This window comes from Lottia gigantea (genome assembly GCF_000327385.1).
Source record: "Lottia gigantea unplaced genomic scaffold LOTGIsca_81, whole genome shotgun sequence".
In the NCBI taxonomy this organism is placed as follows: Eukaryota; Metazoa; Mollusca; class Gastropoda; family Lottiidae; genus Lottia; species Lottia gigantea.
In genome coordinates this window covers 279,857-297,038 of record NW_008710694.1, presented here as the reverse complement: position 1 = coordinate 297,038, position 17,182 = coordinate 279,857, and the positions used below count along the sequence as shown (strand labels likewise).

The window sequence follows — 17,182 nt, the reverse complement described above, 5'->3', positions numbered from 1 at the left end:
TTCATAATCACAATTTACAATAGATGTCATTATTTTCCTGAGAAACTATTTTGGTTAACAAATAAGAAAATTTAATTTAATCATTTAACATGTCCCTAACCAGCCACCATACATGTACAGCATCATAAGATACTATAAATAGACCAAGTGGAAAATCCAAGACAGACATCCCAAGATGCAGCAGTTTATCTGATTTCATTTTATAAATGTCATTCAAGAGAAAAGGTTTGCTTGATCATTTCATTTTCACCAATTGTGCTGATACAAAAATGAAATTAAACATGGGTCATAGAGGAAAGGTTTTGTTTCTTGGAAGATTGAATTGAGTTGCTGGATAAGTAGGCTACTATAGGAAAAATATTTAGTATGAATTATTGCCCTTGTTCTTGCAAACCCTATAGAAAAATCATGGAAATCGAAAAATATGTAGTATGAATTATTGCCTATATTTTTGAATATAATCTGCAAATACACAATTCATGACAGACTTATTGAAATCACCCAAGGATAAATCTGATCAAAAATCTTGTACAATACGTAATTTTTATTCTACAAAGCAGAAGTCTAAAACAAATTTGACAACTTGATGAAATTGATCACAATCATAACTAAACCTTTTGAAATATAAAATACAAGTTATTGCCGTTATTCTTACAAATGTGTTTGATTTTTAACTTGTGATGGCACAGTTTGTGATGGATTTGGGTATAAGTTGAATATTTCCTGGTGTCTATGTTTGCTATTTTCTAACAAATATTCAATTTCAAACAAAGCTATCAGTGGGCGTATATTACCTTGCCTGGCAAGCTATCTTTCAGTTTGTCCACATCTCCGCAGTAAGTAGAGTAAATCTCTTTGATCACAAGGCTACACCTAGATTTTATGTCCTGGCTCAAAGTTTTCTTTTGATTTGTTTTTTCAACTTTTGTTTTGCCTCTGAACATTCCGTCGCTAAAATTAGCCTTAAAACATTGGCGAAACTGAGATGCACTAAGATGGGCTCGGTCAGCTAGTCTTTCAACTTTCCACATAGGATGTAAAGTTCTCATTGCCTCTTCAATTCCGGTAGCTGACGTTGAATCTCCGTCTGTTGTGGCAAACTTGATGAGCACCCCTTGAATAGATAAATCTTCACCAATTATTCTCCCCATTTCTCTCTCAGATAAAGGTGCATGTCTTGTCAGATTTGCTGTGCATCCCTCGTGTCCTGGACAGTTGACAGTAATGCCTGTGTTTCTTAGCCACGGTCTAGTCCAACAAAGTTTATTTTGCAACACCGCACTTATGATATATTTCCTATCTGTGTTTGTCTCACAAGCAATGCCGATTGATTGGGATGCTCCTTGTCTGGGTTTCTTGCTGTGTCCTATGGTCAGACAATTGTACCGGCCATCCAAAGCCACATTTATCACGTTAGGGTTGGAAGCACCTTTTCGTCTATTGACATTTTTCACCTCTTCCACCTTAGTTCTCATGCTTTCATTGTTCAAGTCAGTTGTCTTTGAACTCACATAACTGGATAACTTGGACATACCACTTTCAGCTGGTGGGGGAATGTCTAAATCTGCCAGTAGAAGCCTAGTCATTGAATTGCCTAAAGGCATGTCTAGCAATCCAGCTTGTAAGTTGATGTTTACTGCAGCCGCTTTCCTACCTCTTTTGCCAGTCGTGATTTCCTTGTATAATTTTACCACAGGAGAGATGTATCCACAATTGAGGCATTTCAGTGAATATTTCCATCCAATTCCCCATTTTTCTTCTGTGTTGATCTTAAATTGTGGTACTGCACACACCTCGGCCTCTTCGTCTGCATGAGTTTGAATGGCTATATTCCACATTTCTACCATTTTTTCCACATTGATTATCCTGTTGCCTGAGATTTCATTTTGATCAAAACTGCTTTCTTTTTTTTTCAGGCCTTGGCCGTAAAACCCTGTGACTACCTGGAGAGTCTAGTTCAATATTCACATAGCTCAATTCTTGGTCTTCATACACTGCAGAGGTAGATGGAAGATCATAGTCGTAGTCAGTTTGTGTCACCTCACTAACTTTCTTTACATAACCAGGTAAAAAATGTGAACTTTTTCGTTTTCTGTCTCCTTTCATATTGAGAGTTTTGAATGGAAATGAGTGAATTTCTCATTTTTGCTAAATATATATTATTTTGAGACTTGAGGGAGGTGAAAATATCAGCAGAATGATATATTGAAGACAGAATGAATAGACAGTGAAATCATTTATTTCTATTTACTATGTGGACTGATTTTGGTTTCTGGGGTTTAGGGATCATAAACCTTAATGAGTTATGTAATGATTGTAACTTTAACACACTACCTAATGGATATATGGTCTTTTAAGATTCATTCTTGAAAACATTTGGTTCCATGTTATTTCTATTTCTGCAATTGTCATTAATTTAAGAAGTACTGTGGTTTTTGAAGTAGAAACAGGCTGAATTATGTGCGAAGTAAATGTGACGTAATAAATTTGACCCTTATTCTGTGTAATTTATGTTTTTCAGGCTTGGTTTTGGTCAACGTTCCTTAATCTTTTTACAGTATTGAATTATCTTCATAAATAAAAAAGTTCTGACCAATTAAGAATTGTACGTATACAAGCTTATACAGTGCATATATAGCTTATTATAGGAAAGAGGGGGCAAAAGTAAAAACACTACCACTGGTTTACTTTTAGGTTTATTTGCATAATTTTTGGTCAGGTTGTTCCACAGATGTTATAGAACAAATTAAAGCAAGAAAAAAATTAGCTATATATATAGGACTCATTCCACTAAAACATTTTATGCAAATGATTGTATAATGTAGTCCAGGCTATTTTTAGAAATCTTCTTTCTCTCTCCCTTTTGGGGTTTTTGCCCTACTCTTAAAAGAACGATTCTTTATGGACAGTATACGAAAAAGGTTGTGTTGCATTCACCTAAATTATCACAATGTCAGTTTAATACGATATCCGTATAATACCTTGATACCATTAGCCGCTTTTATTGCATCGCGGAATTCGGAAAATAAATCAATCATAATAAAGCATTAACGTATTATTTAAGGTAGAAATTCTCAAAAAATGTTTAACAAATAGGTAAGATACACCTTTCTGCAAGGTATAAAGAAAATCACAAGGATCATGAAAATTTTCACTTTCATTTGTGTCTCTTTGTGGATTTTAGATGGCATTAGTTTTATTTGTGGTAGGGGTCAGGGAAAATGGAAAATTTTATAATCTTTGTTGGAAGCCGGAGAATACATCTAAAGCGATTTTGGAAGTGAAAGTAGTAGAATACGCTACATTTCAGATGGCCCGAGGGTAGGGGGTAGGGCAAAAAAATACGCCATTATCCTTTCAAATAAGTAAACATAGGTTGTAGATAGTAAATATTACAATAAATACAAATAACTTAAGATCAATATATCAAAATATATTAACTGATATGATGTTACTGTCATCGACTCTACATAATTGCTTACTGCCACGATTCCACATAATTCAGGTTTTTCAATCCTCTCCCACACTTTGTAAAGTAATTCTGCGTATACTTTTTGAGCAGCTAGTGTTTTTTCGAGCGTGAAGGCACAAACGTCTACATCCGAAGTTGGATATTTTTCATATTGGTCATTTGGAATTTCTATATGTCTGGCGTCAAACGGTTTGGCCAGTATTCCAGTAATACACGCATCTTCAACATTCACGTAAGGAAAATATTGAGAAACGTTCATAATTTTCACTGCAAGAGGATAGGGTATAATATACGAGTTGCCCTTCACGTGTGGTGGATACATTTTCGGTTGATAAGCTTCATACGCCACTGACCCCTTTCCAGTTCCACGTGCAACCCCTTCAGAATACGAGAACGGTCCGTAGATTCCATTTTCCATATACGTCGACACTAGCAAATTAACTAATCTTGGAATATCCACAAACGCGTCATGGTCCATCTTCATGATATATTTAGTTTTGGGACAATGAGTTCGAACCCATTTGATACCCATTAACACTTTGAGAGTCAAATTGAAATAGGAATCTATAAAGTTGGCCTCCACTATATCTCTATGTTCACTGGCTTCAATTTGAACTGCTTTATTCAGAGGAGCGTTATCGATTGCACCCAGTAAAAATATCAGTCGAACTTCACCGAGTAATCGTCGACCAGGCCAAGGTTCATGACGAGCTATCCTACCCCACGTCTCTCGGATAGCTTTACGTTGGTTATAAGCATCATGTTGTGTAAGAATCAGAATAAATAATGTTGGGTTGTTGCTGGTGGGCGGACAAGCTGGAGGACTATTTATAGTAAAGTTATAGTCTAATGAGGTGAGCTTGACATTTCTAGGACGAAATGCTTCTGGAGTTTTTAACAGTGATTTGTGTCCGTAGAATTTCATGACAATTTTAGTTTCATTGACCGATGACACCACCCTCGTACAAGGCCATGGTTTTACCGTCACTGTCTGATGGGGATTTTCATAGCGTTTGATTATATTGTACTTTTTGATTGATAAACCATAGAATATAAATAGAACCAATACACAGGCGAGTATCATCTTCATTGTCTTCATTCTGCTTATCGTCTGAAATTTTAAAAAATTTGATGTGAAAAAAGTGGATATTACTTTTGCACACGTTTGGGATAATGAAGACAAGAAAATGTCAAGCAGTGTACAGTGGAGGAGATGGAGCATTGATCGTAGCATTAACCTTCTCCTTTTCCGATTTCCAATTGTAGAAGGATCTTTTAAGGAACAGATGTGCCATTTTGGGGGGTTGATTTAATATAATGTACATATATGTCTTCAGAAGTACTAGAAATGTACGCAAATCGCCCCATTCCTTTAAACATATCAAACTTTAAATTTCATTTCCTTTTTCTATACATGACTTTTCTATACATGACTTTTCTATACATGACTTTTCTATACATGCCTTTTTTATACTATACATACCTTTTTTATATATGATTGCCGTCTCAAAAAAGACGACGCCTCTTTTTAAGTTTCAAACGCGGATAATTCTAGACATACATGGATTTGAAGGCTCGAATTTCGACGATGAGCTGTTAACATTAATACCTCTTTGGCTTCCCGTTTCTGAGACTAAAGTATGATTGGCCATAAAAAATGGCCTATTCAATAGGGTGCTTGTTTGCATATTTTTCTTGAAACATGACATGACATGGGATGCTTCAAAAACAGAAACACAATTTTATGGTATACTACTTCTGAGATTTATTGCACAACAATTTACATTGTCATCATCAGATGAAAAGGATGTTAGCATCTGAACTGAAGTATCTGAACTGAAGTATCTGAACTGAAGCATCTGAACTGAAGTATCTGAACTCACAAGGCAGTCTATTAACCAGTTAGCAGTTAGAACTGAGTTTTAACCAATATTGATGTTTTCCAAAAAAATGCACAGTACATATCAAACCGTGCAGTCACTTTGTAGCAGAGAGATTAAGACGATATTTTGATATAAAATAGGAATCTATTTAAAATCAAGTTTTCCTCTCACCTTACAGTTACTGGTAAATGCTATAACACTATCTGGAAAACCCATCTTTGCTTTTCTGAAATGCAAGAATGGAAATAATCTTTTGGGCAATGAAAATCACTGAGTAAGCAATTGGACTATTCTAAACAACCATAACATTGTATTGTATTGATAGGAGAACAACACGTGTTGGGGAGTTCATTTATGATTGAGGGGTGGTAAGTAAATGACTGATATAATGTTAACAGTATTGCATACTAAGCAGTATTTTTTAAAACAAAACAATGTCTTTCCTGGTCATATTCCAATAACATAATTAAGTATCGACAAGCAATGGGGTTTCTTCGACCTGGCTATTGGTAGTCTGTGAGCAACTGACAGCATCTGGAGAATCGATGAAGCGCGGTTTTTAGCGACCTTAACGCACTACAATTGGGACCTGACTGTTATCGTTCCATATCTATCAGTTGCTCATGTTCGTCTAGCAAAATTTGGATCTTCGACAACCTAGATTCTATTAGTCTGTTAAATTATCAGTGTGAGCTCTTTTTGATTATGTTGACAGGGACGATTGCTATGAGGCATATTGAATCGATCTTAGCTTACTTTCACGAAAAAACCGTATTTTCAAATTATTTTCTAAATTCAATTGAACAAATGTTAAAAGGATTGTAAAGATGTGTATCGGAGACACTGATAGCATCAATTTACACCACTCAGATTTTCAGTCAGATGTCTGTGGTTCCTGCAATTCCAAGTTCCAAATTCTAAGTTTTTGATGACGAGACTAATCGCAAACTGTGCTTTATCACCTAAACACTTTGTTTTAGTGGATTAAGAACCACACACATTAAAAATTTGAATGGTGCAAATTGTGTCTCCGATATAAAAAAAATTGAGAAAACATCTTTACAACTCCTGTAAGTGTACTAGAATACAATTTCAACATATACATGTATATTGACTTTAAAAGGCACTTACCAACTAATCTTACAATATCTAACTCCAAATTGTGTCGTTTACTGTCATATACAGTTGGTTGGGTATTCCAGGGGGCCTACAATATAAGAACGTCGACAAAATGGGAACAATGAAACCAAACCATATTACAATATAATGGCGAATAAGTCCGGTAATACTGAGTGGACAAGCGTAAAATGTTTGAATGATTGAGTAATAAGATTATCCAATAATCCTAGTAACAATTGTATTATACTCTCACTAATGAGCTATCCCAATGGATACTAAAATACATAGCACCCAGTCCCAGGGCTGTATTTAATATAGTAATGTTTATATTAAAAAAAATGCAATTGGGAAATAAATGAACATTACTAATAAACGATAACCATTTCAAAAGTATATAAGCATGTATGGTGAACTTTAAAGTTAAAAGTTATATAAATATTCACTGTTAAAAAAGTACAATACATCAATGGTAGACAGGCCCGTAGCCTGACCAGTACTCCTGGGGGGGCAAACGTGCAATCGAGGGGGCAATTTAGCAAAGCACCTTGACAGACGATTAAACGTCGGGAAACGGACTTTCATGGAGTATTTTAGATTCGAGATTATTTTTGTTAAAACACACAAGTTATAATACGTTACATTTTTATTGCCGTTTTAGTTTAAACGTAGTCGGGTATGTTTTATGGCAAAACGTTGAACAAATACGTTCAAGTTAATTTTCTGGGTACGCTTCTTGTGGAAGGCAAGAAGAACAAGATTGCGCTGGCGAAGCTGAGTCATAGATCGTCGTTGTGGTGAGTCAACGCGAGTAAGAGTTGAAAAGCTGCTTCCACACACAGCGGTACTAGAACCGAATGTGGCAACGCTTGCAGCCAGTGCATATAATTTAAGGAAAGCCAATTTCTGCTCGTATAGTTTTTGAAGAACAAGATTGGAGTCCTGCTTTTCTGTATCACCTACAGCATGCTTCCAATCTGTGTAGCCTTCGGTGATGAATTTTTATGCACCCGCAGATGTATTGTGAAACACTCGACATGGAAGGGGCGTCCCCTGACACTGAATACTCCAGCCATGGAAATCGATCATACCAGCTGTTACTAAAATGGCGACCAGACTTCGCTGGAAATTTTATTCTCGGTTGCTTTGGAACGTCTTCTTTTCCAATGTCACCTGGTACTCCTGTCTTTTCAGAGCATCTTGGTACTGCATCCGTTGTGTTGCCCGCTGTGGTTTTGATACCATTGTCAGTCGTAGTAGTGTCGGAACCATCAAGCAATTTGTCTTTTTTGATCAAATATGTATCCATTTTTCCTACGTTTGGTTGTTTGATTCATATGAATACAATTTAGGATAATATATGTCTATTAGTTAGTATTTATAATCAACCAATCAAATCTTTTGAATTTTGAGACGGGACAGATTACAATCCAGTATCAGACCAATAATTTTGTTACCAATGACGCTTTACTGCAGACTTTTTATGATTTTCAACGAACTCAATTGTATCAAATTATCTATTCTAATGTAATTAAATTTAAAAAGCTATGATGTCTGGTTTCATCCTCAGCTAAGTATAAACAGAAAGATATTTAAAAACAGTTCTTAAGTAGGTCTACAGATAGGAATACTTAGTATTTTGTTGGACCATTTCGCATAACGCAGCCCTGAAAGCCATAACATTATTTTTCGTTACGTATAATCAAAATATAGCAGCTGACTGGTGCACTTACTCCACCATAAAATGCCTGACTAGAATGACCACTGTTTGCTATTCACTCAGACTCAGTTACCTCCCGCTCCTATTGACTCAGAAAAAAGAAAAGGGGGGGGGGGGGGGCAAGATTTGATTTAGGGGGGGCTTGGCTACGGGCCTGATGGTAGAGCGGTATAGAAATACCACTTTTAAAATAATGCTCAGTAGATCAATTGGGGAGCGCTATAGAAATACCACTGTTAAAATAGTATTCAATACATCAATTGTAGAGCGATAAAGAAATAATAATGTTAGGATAGTGCTCAATACATCAATTATAGAGCTATATAGAAATACCACTGTTAAAATAGTGCTCAATACATCAATTGTAGAGCGATATAGAAATACCACTGTTAAAATAGTGCTCAATACATCAATTGTAGAGCGATATAGAAATACCACTGTTAAAATAGTGCTCAATACATCAATTGTAGAGTGATATAGAAATACCACTGTTAAAAAAGTGCTCAAAACATCAATTGTAGAGCGATAAAGAAATACCACTGTTAAAATAGTGTCCAATACATCAATTGTAGAGCAATATAGAAATATCACTGTTAGAATAGTGCCCAATACATCAATTGTAGAGCGTTATAGACACACCGGTACGTAGATTATTCGACTCTTTAAAACATGGTATTAAATTAGCTTTACGATGACTGTAAATTAGTCTTGGGCTTTTGTTTTTTAGTAACACCTGACTCTGTGACCTTTGAACTTTTGGCTGAAAGAAAATAATGGTATGATTTTCCAAATATATCCTTTTTTCAGATTTTTAGAAGTGTCTAAATAGGTTTCAAACCCCCTCACCTGCGGAGATGCGGAAAGTCCCCATTTAACATTAATTTTTTCTGTCTCTACACTAGAGGGCATCTGTCAAATAGCTATCAGAGGCAGGAATAGAGCGGTCGGCATATATCGTTATGTACTCAAATTTCAAATGCTACAGTGATTTCTGATTTAAACAAATTCTGTTTACCTTTAATATCTGATCTGGTAACTGTCCAACCACCCTTCATAGACCTACATCCTACACTTCTGTCACTTAACTTATAAATCACTTTGATGGTAAACCCTTCCTAATCTTCTGTAGGTAGTTAGAATTATCTCAATATTTCCCATTCATCTTTGCTGGAACATAGAGGCTAATCATGAACTAAAATAAACACGGATGACAACGATCAACTGAAGAGTTACGTGAACCGTCATCAAAACACGGACAGTCCATTGTAAAGGTAGATCAATTGGTCTTAAAGAGACAGATGCGCCATTTTGGGAAGCTGACTTGAGTTTTGAATATATGTAAATGGTTTTCAGAAGTATTAAAAATGTACAGAAATCGAATAATTCCTTCAAAAATATCTAGGAATTTGTTTTTCCTATTTCTATAGATGTCTTTTCTTTATATGGCAGTGTCTCAAGAAACTTTATAAAAAATGAAATGAAATGGATGGAGTTTTACGTCCTACTTTTCAGCACCATGTGGGCTAATGAAGACGGGCAAGGCCATGCAGGGTGCAATGAGGGAAATTTTGACAGGATAGCAGCATTAGCCTGCTATTTTTCGATTTCCAACTGTCGACTGATCTTTAATGTGCACAGCCTGTAGCACACGGGACCTCGGTTTATTGTCCCATCCGAACGACTAGACACTTTTTCCATGTCAGCCCCTCTCACTTGCATCACTGACAGGGGGAAACCGGGTTGAAAAATCTCGACCTATGCCGGGATGGAACCCTGGACCTTCAGGTTAGCGAGCAAGCGTCTAACTCACTGAGCCACCGCGACTCGCACAAGAAACTTTCAAACCCGGATAATTATGGACACACATGTATTTGAAGGCTCGAATTTTGACGATGAGCTGTGAACACTATTAATGATTTGGCGAAACATTCCTGTTTCTGAGAATAAGTTATGATTGTTTCAAAAAATTGGCGCAACTGTCCCTTTCGTATTATCCTCGGAAAAAGTAGACTGATCTTGTTGATGCCCGGATGTGCATAAATACCTTTAACCCACTTGAGTTCTGAACACTTGTAAAATATCTTGATTGATACTGTCAGACCACAATGGTTTTTGGATCGCATTTGTCAATCATTTTATTCGAATTGAACGGATAACTCAACAATAGTACGGGGAATGTGTTTATTTCAAAGTAATGCAAAAACATCAAACATTTAATTCCGTAGACATTTAAACGTTCTGAGGCAAATGGCATGTACACATGTATTGTGCCCAAACACATGGCGACTCCTTTAATGTGGCCGCTGAGATAAAAAAAAAGAAAAGAAATGAATTAGAGGTTTATGTTCCATATTTATGTTCCTGATTGAACCTATTATTATATCTAAGGACTGTGTTGTGAAGTACACTGGCTCAAGCATTTGTTTTCTGACATCCACCAACGCCAGATAATTAAAAAAACATTATAATTAGACCAAACTTTATTTCAATTAGTGGCTAAATCCAAATAACGTTCATTTGAAACTATAGAGTCACAAAAGTTCTTGAAAAGATCCCATCTGACTAGTTGACGACCTGTTGGCAACTCGGTCTTCGACTGTTGAGGAGACATCATCTCTTAAAGAAAGCGCTGCCGGAGACGTCTAGCGTCACTGATCAATCGCAGCGACTAATTCAACTCAGACTCAAGTTATCATCAAATGGCGTACACTTTCACCAAGGCGACGAGTTATATCCGTGAGGTCGCCAGACAGGATAACAGTGATTTACGTCCGTAGAATTTAATACTTAACCGTTTACGACCTGTAACTATGGTAACCATTCAATAGGGCGCTTGTTTGCACATTTTTGTTGAATCATGACATAACATGGGATGCTTCTCAATACTGCCTTGGGCCAATAAAAATTTTCTAAATTGTGTATTCTGAGAAGCGTCACAATATTCCAACCCTGGAGACGGAAGAAATGTGATTGGCAGGTGGTATCATCAAACTGACGAATGTCCTAGAAGGCTGTCTTCTGTCCTAACTTAAGTGGCTATATATGAAAATAAAAGCTAATAAAAAACGGAACGAAAAACTGAATATTTAAGGAATAAATGAAAATCTGGTTATTGTTATGGGGAAATAAACGTTGGGTTTTCATGCGACAAATGATCCGGCAAAGTGGGTCATGTACGTCTTGTGACATGAAAAACAAGCCTTTATTTCCCCTAACGATAACAATATCCACATTTATTCCGAATATTTACATTGGCCCGTCAATCATAAAGTGGCCGTGTCATAACGTTTTCGGCGTTTATTGGGTCATAATGACATCAAGATACAGATTTCAGTGTTTATTGGGTCATAATGACATCAAGATACAGATTTCAGCGTTTATTGGGTCATAATGATATCAAGATACAGATTTCAGTGTTTATTGGGTTATAATGATATCAAGATACAGATTTCAGTGTTTATAGGGTCATAATGATATCAAGATACAGATTTCAGCGTTTATTGGGTCATAATGATATCAAGATACAGATTTCAGCGTTTATTCGGTCATAATGATATCAAGATACAGATTTCAGCGTTTATTTGGTCATAATGATATCAAGATACAGATTTCAGTGTTTATTGGGTCATAATGATATCAAGATACAGATTTCAGCGTTTATTTGATCATAATGATATCAAGATACAGATTTCAGCGTTTATTGAGTCATAATGATATCAAGATACAGATTTCAGTGTTTGTTGGGTTATAATGATATCAAGATACAGATTTCAGTGTTTGTTGGGTCATAATGATATCAAGATACAGATTTCAGTGTTTAGTGGGTCATAATGATATCAAGATACAGATTCCAGCGTTTATTCAGTCATAATGATATCAAGATAAAGATTTCAGTGTTTATTGGGTCATAATGATATCAAAATACAGTTTTCAGTGTTTATCGGGTCATAATGATATCAAGATACAGATTTCAGCATTTATTCGGTCATAATGACATCAAGATACAGTTTTAATCGTTTCTGTGATCATAATGACATCAAGGTACAGATTTCAGCGTTTATTGGGTCATAATGATATCAAGATACAGATTTCAGTGTTTATTGGGTCATAATGACATCAAGATACAGATTTCAGCGTTTATTGGGTCATAATGATATCAAGATACAGATGTCAGCGTTTATTGGGTCATGATGATATAAAAAATACAGATTTCAGCATTTATCGGGTCATAATGATATCAAGATACAGATTTCAGTGTTTATTGGGTCAAAATGACATCAAGATACAGATTTCAGCGTTTATTGGGTCATAATGATATCAAGATACAGATTTCAGTGTTTATTGGGTCATAATGATATCAAGATACCGATTTCAGTGTTTATTGGGTCATAATGATATCAAGATACAGATTTCAGTGTTTGTTGGGTCATAATGATATCAAGATACAGATTTCAATGTTTATTGGGTCATAATGATATCAAGATACAGATTTCAGCGTTTATTGGGTCATAATGATATCAAGTTACAGATTTCAGAGTTTATTGGGTCATAATGATATCAGGATACAGATCCCAGCGTTTATTCAGTCATAATGATATCAGGATACAGATTTCAGCGTGTATTGGCTCATAATGATATCAAGATACAGATTTCAGCGTGTATTGGGTCATAATGATATCAAGATACAGATTTCAGTGTTTATTGGGTCATAATGATATCAAGATACAGATTTCAGTGTTTATTGGGTAATAATGATATCAAAATACAGATTTCAGCATTTATTGGGTCAAAATGATATCAAGATACAGTTTCCATCGTTTATTGGGTCATAATGATATCAAGATACAGTTTCCATAGTTTATTGGGTCATAATGATATCAAAATACAGATTTCAATGTTTATTGGGTCATAATGATATCAAGATACTGATTTCAGCGTTTATTGGGTCATGATGATATCAAGATACAGATTTCAGTGTTTATTTGGTCATGATGATATCAAGATACAGATTTCAGCGTTTATTGGGTCATGATGATATAGATGATACAGATTTCAGTGTTTAATTGGTCATAATGATATCAGGATACAGATGTCATCGTTTATTGGGTCATAATGATATCAAGATACAGTTTCCATCGTTTATGGGGTCATAATGATATCAAAATACAGATTTCAATGTTTATAGGGTCATAATAATATCTAGATACAGATTTCAGTGTTTATTGGGTCATAATGATATCAAGATACAGATTTCAGATTTCAAATTTCAAAATTATTAAATTCAAATTTGAGGTCATTCTATAAGAGGTAGTATTCCTTTAGATCAAACACTCAAGGAAAGAGTATATATTATGTATTATATTCGTGGATTTATCATAATAATATTATTATTTTAGAGGGATTCTGACACCAAGTATGACACCAGTAAGTCAACTGATGAATATATTAAACTCTTATTGGCCTTGATTTAAAATTTAAATTTGGGGTTCATTTTATAAGAGGTAGTATTCCTTTAAATCAAGCACTCAAGGAAAGTCAACTGAACACAATATGAACTCACTGTCACTCACTCATGCCTTGTTTCACAATTCGTTTATGTTCAATACATCATTTATAAAATATAAATGTAACGCTATTGAAGGGGCAAAAGCCAATTTTTAGTCCGAAGCATCTGCCTGTATTCAAGCATCATATGTTCATTCGACAACTTTCACAGTAGCAATCAGAGGCTGGAATAGAGACAAATGTTTCAGACGAACTCATTATTTGACAGATGTCGCCCATTTTGGACTTAGTACAGATTTTTATCATGGATATTTAAAACTCCAGTCCGGGGTTTTATCTGTTGAAGTGAAACACGGTAGAAATATGTAATATTTTTACGCGTGTGAATAGATTCTGCCACAAAGGTAGGCCTAATATAAATTTTGAAACAACCTTGAGTGGAAAACTTAATATATAAGAAGAAGAGAATCTGTTATGGTTATAAAAACGTCTTTAATAATAAGGATCAAACTGTTTCAAGAAAATGTACACGTGTCGTCATCGGATGAAGTGAAACATGGGAATATACAGTATTGTTGGGAACCCGAGTGTTAGCTGGTGAAATAATTCAATGAACCCTGACATTCCTCTAATTCCCTACGGTAGTGGTGGAGGGGTGGAGGAAGGGGAGAGGAGGAAATGTTAGTGTATATGGCTCCAAAATCACAATATTTCAATTGTTGAACTATGCATTTTTTTATTGTAGGAAGGTAATAATATTAAAATAATACTCATGAAATTCGGGAAACTCATGCAGGATTTACGCGCCTTATTTAACCCAACCATCCCCCCACCCCCCACCCCCCACCACGACCTCTCAAAATCCAAAGCTCTGCAGCCGCCACTTCTCTAGGTCAAATGAATCTTGTTTCTCTCTTTTCTCCAAGAGTCATAAACGTTACAAAAACAATGCTTTATAGATCGATTGCTGAATACTTAATTTGGCACTGTCTTTTATCACGGATTGATATAGTTCCTTTTTTATAATATGTAATGTACAGAAATCAATGTGGTAGACTATTCAATATTCATGTGCTCTATATTCAATTTTATATCGAGGAAGTGAATAATTTTGGGAACATTTTTATCTCACATTTGCTAGTAATCCAAAATATTTGAACTGGTTAAAAACTCCACAATAGTAAGAGCGGCATTTTGTTAGTTCAAATAGAGAGCACAAACTATTCTTCTCTTCGAGACATTTCATTTCAGACATTCAAAGTCATTCCAACATTAACAATAAAAATTGATCTTTCAGACAAAAATTGATTTATCGACGAAATTCAGATAAAAATAAATTACATTAATGTAGCTGACTTTTTACTTGATTTAGTTTTAGTTAAAGGGACATTCCGTTTTTTGTAGGTGGACAAGTTTTTTTTGCTCAATTTGTGAAAACTATACACCAAAATCTAGAGAAAATATGCCCTTAAACATATCTGAAAGTTTAACTAAAAGAATCCAGCAGTTAATTTATTAAAAAACGTTACGTAAGGTTTTTAAAATCGTTATGCTTTTAGGAAGCTGTTAGAAAACAACTGTGCTGATTTGAGTAGAATGAACACCTAACTGTAGAGAAACGTCTCCTACGTACTCGAAAGATTTCAACTAATAATATCGAGCCATTATACAGCCAAACACCAAAACTAGATCAAACTGCTTAACTAACAATTAGTAGTCTCCGGTTTTAATTAACCCTTTGAAAAACAAATTCATTTTGATCAAGAAGATACATAGATATAAATAGCATACCTAAAAATATTTCCAGGTTTAATTTACGATGTTTTTGATAATGAAAACATTTAACAAAAAAAGACAGTTTGCGTCAGTTATTAAAACAAGGTTTTGCTATTGATCTTTTTTCTTCTGTCAGAATTTGTTTTTGTGATGTAAATATCTGCACCAGCATACATAACAATCAAGGATTCCAATTGGTTTACTAAATATAAGTTAGTTACTCACACGAACCATCACAATGCTCTGCGCCAACGATCTGTTTATAAAATTATACTTTAATGTATGGATCTCACGGGACATTAAGAACATAAAGAATACATTCGACATGTATTTTATATAATAAAAGGTGTGTTGTCGTACTGTGATCATTGTTTTTGATGTCGTTGGATTGTGAACTTATGTTGACTAAACAGTGGTAATATTGATATGATAGTGCGCAAATACAGCAATAAGTCTCGAAGGTACATATAATACAACCGTCATTATAAAAAAAATTGGAAATAGAGTTCCCATACTGAAATTTGTGGATCCATTAAGGTATAGTGAAGCAATGTATAAACTATTTACAAGGTCGTGTCTGTTTAAAATGGGGCTGCTGCTACAGATGGTATACCTTCAGAATAACGGCACGTGCGTGGATTCTATATATATGAAAATACAGTATAAAACTAAACTAATAAATAATTATGTTAGTAAATTTCTCGAAATAAGTTCAGCTTACGAATGTCTGGAATATTGTAGAAATCATGGTACTTGTAAATCAGTAGGAATAGATACAAGTTCCATGACGTGTTATTTATATAATGATAGAGTCTATGCTGGATTGAATGGAACCAACAACTCAAATATTATATATTATTGGCTTCTAGAATGTAAGTTCCATAATTTACATAATTATTAAATAAACCAGTTTGTATACTGAATAATGGCTTCTAGAACGTAAGTTCCATAAATTTACGTGTTGTTACTTAAGTTTACGTACTGAATATTGGCTTCTCCAGCGTAAGTTCCATAATTTATATATTAAGCTTCCTTAGTTTATATACTAAATTTTGGTTTCTTGTACGTAAGTTCAATAAATCTATATATTAAGTAACATATTTAAGTTCAAATTTCAAATATTATGATATTAGCTGCGGCTTCAATGTTAGAGTATAAGTTCTGTAAGTCAAATTATATTAAGTAACATAATTTCATGTTTCTACTAAACCTGGATCTCGTGTTTAAGTGTTAGGGTAATTGAAATTTAGCTCTATCAGTTTATGATATGATATTATTTCAGCTGAATGTCCTATACAGCTTGGATACAGAGAAGACTCGCATAGTAAAATATGTAGCCTGTATAACGACACCAACCTAACTTGGCTGGAAGCTCAAATCCAATGCCAACAGGAAGGAGGGTTTTTATTTATGGTGGACACACGTGCAAGTCAAATGGTACTGCATGATTATTTCGTTAGTGGAGGTATTTGTTCATAACATTTCAATCGATAACATTTTAAAAACAATTAATATCATCCTTTCAATCGGTCTACCATGCAAGTTCTGCTATCGCTCTTCAACATATTCAGTTTTAAGGAAACTGCCGAGGATTGCCGCATTTGCTGTTCAAAATCTAAAACAGTCTAGTACAGTTCTCAGGGCATTAACGATGTAAATTGCACGACAGTCGTCTGCTAAAATAATAGATAATAGGACATAGCGGGGGGG

The 17,182-nt window shown here is 34.9% G+C and overlaps 3 protein-coding genes across 3 annotated transcripts in view; 1 reads left to right on the top strand and 2 right to left on the bottom strand.

The window, feature by feature from the left end:
* Positions 1-776: 776 nt before the first annotated feature.
* LOTGIDRAFT_168981 (hypothetical protein) lies at positions 777-1,847 on the bottom strand (the record flags this gene model as incomplete). The annotated part of the gene is made up of 1 exon (XM_009067278.1): positions 777-1,847. One exon carries the CDS (start codon positions 1,845-1,847, stop codon positions 777-779), a length of 1,071 nt encoding a protein of 356 aa, XP_009065526.1.
* A 1,833-nt stretch (positions 1,848-3,680) lies between these two features.
* LOTGIDRAFT_56362 (hypothetical protein) lies at positions 3,681-4,265 on the bottom strand (the record flags this gene model as incomplete). The annotated part of the gene is made up of 1 exon (XM_009067243.1): positions 3,681-4,265. A coding segment is annotated over one exon (585 nt), but the record flags the coding sequence as incomplete, so codon positions are not given.
* A 7,916-nt stretch (positions 4,266-12,181) lies between these two features.
* LOTGIDRAFT_168979 (hypothetical protein) overlaps positions 12,182-17,182 on the top strand; it is a gene marked incomplete at both ends in the record, with an annotated part of 8,427 nt that continues 3,426 nt past the window's right edge. The window contains 5 exons of the mRNA XM_009067277.1: positions 12,182-12,232; positions 13,588-13,615; positions 14,442-14,445; positions 16,214-16,344; positions 16,755-16,937. Coding sequence (XP_009065525.1) covers positions 12,182-12,232; positions 13,588-13,615; positions 14,442-14,445; positions 16,214-16,344; positions 16,755-16,937 — 397 coding nt within the window. The remainder of the gene's footprint in view (positions 12,233-13,587; positions 13,616-14,441; positions 14,446-16,213; positions 16,345-16,754; positions 16,938-17,182) is intronic.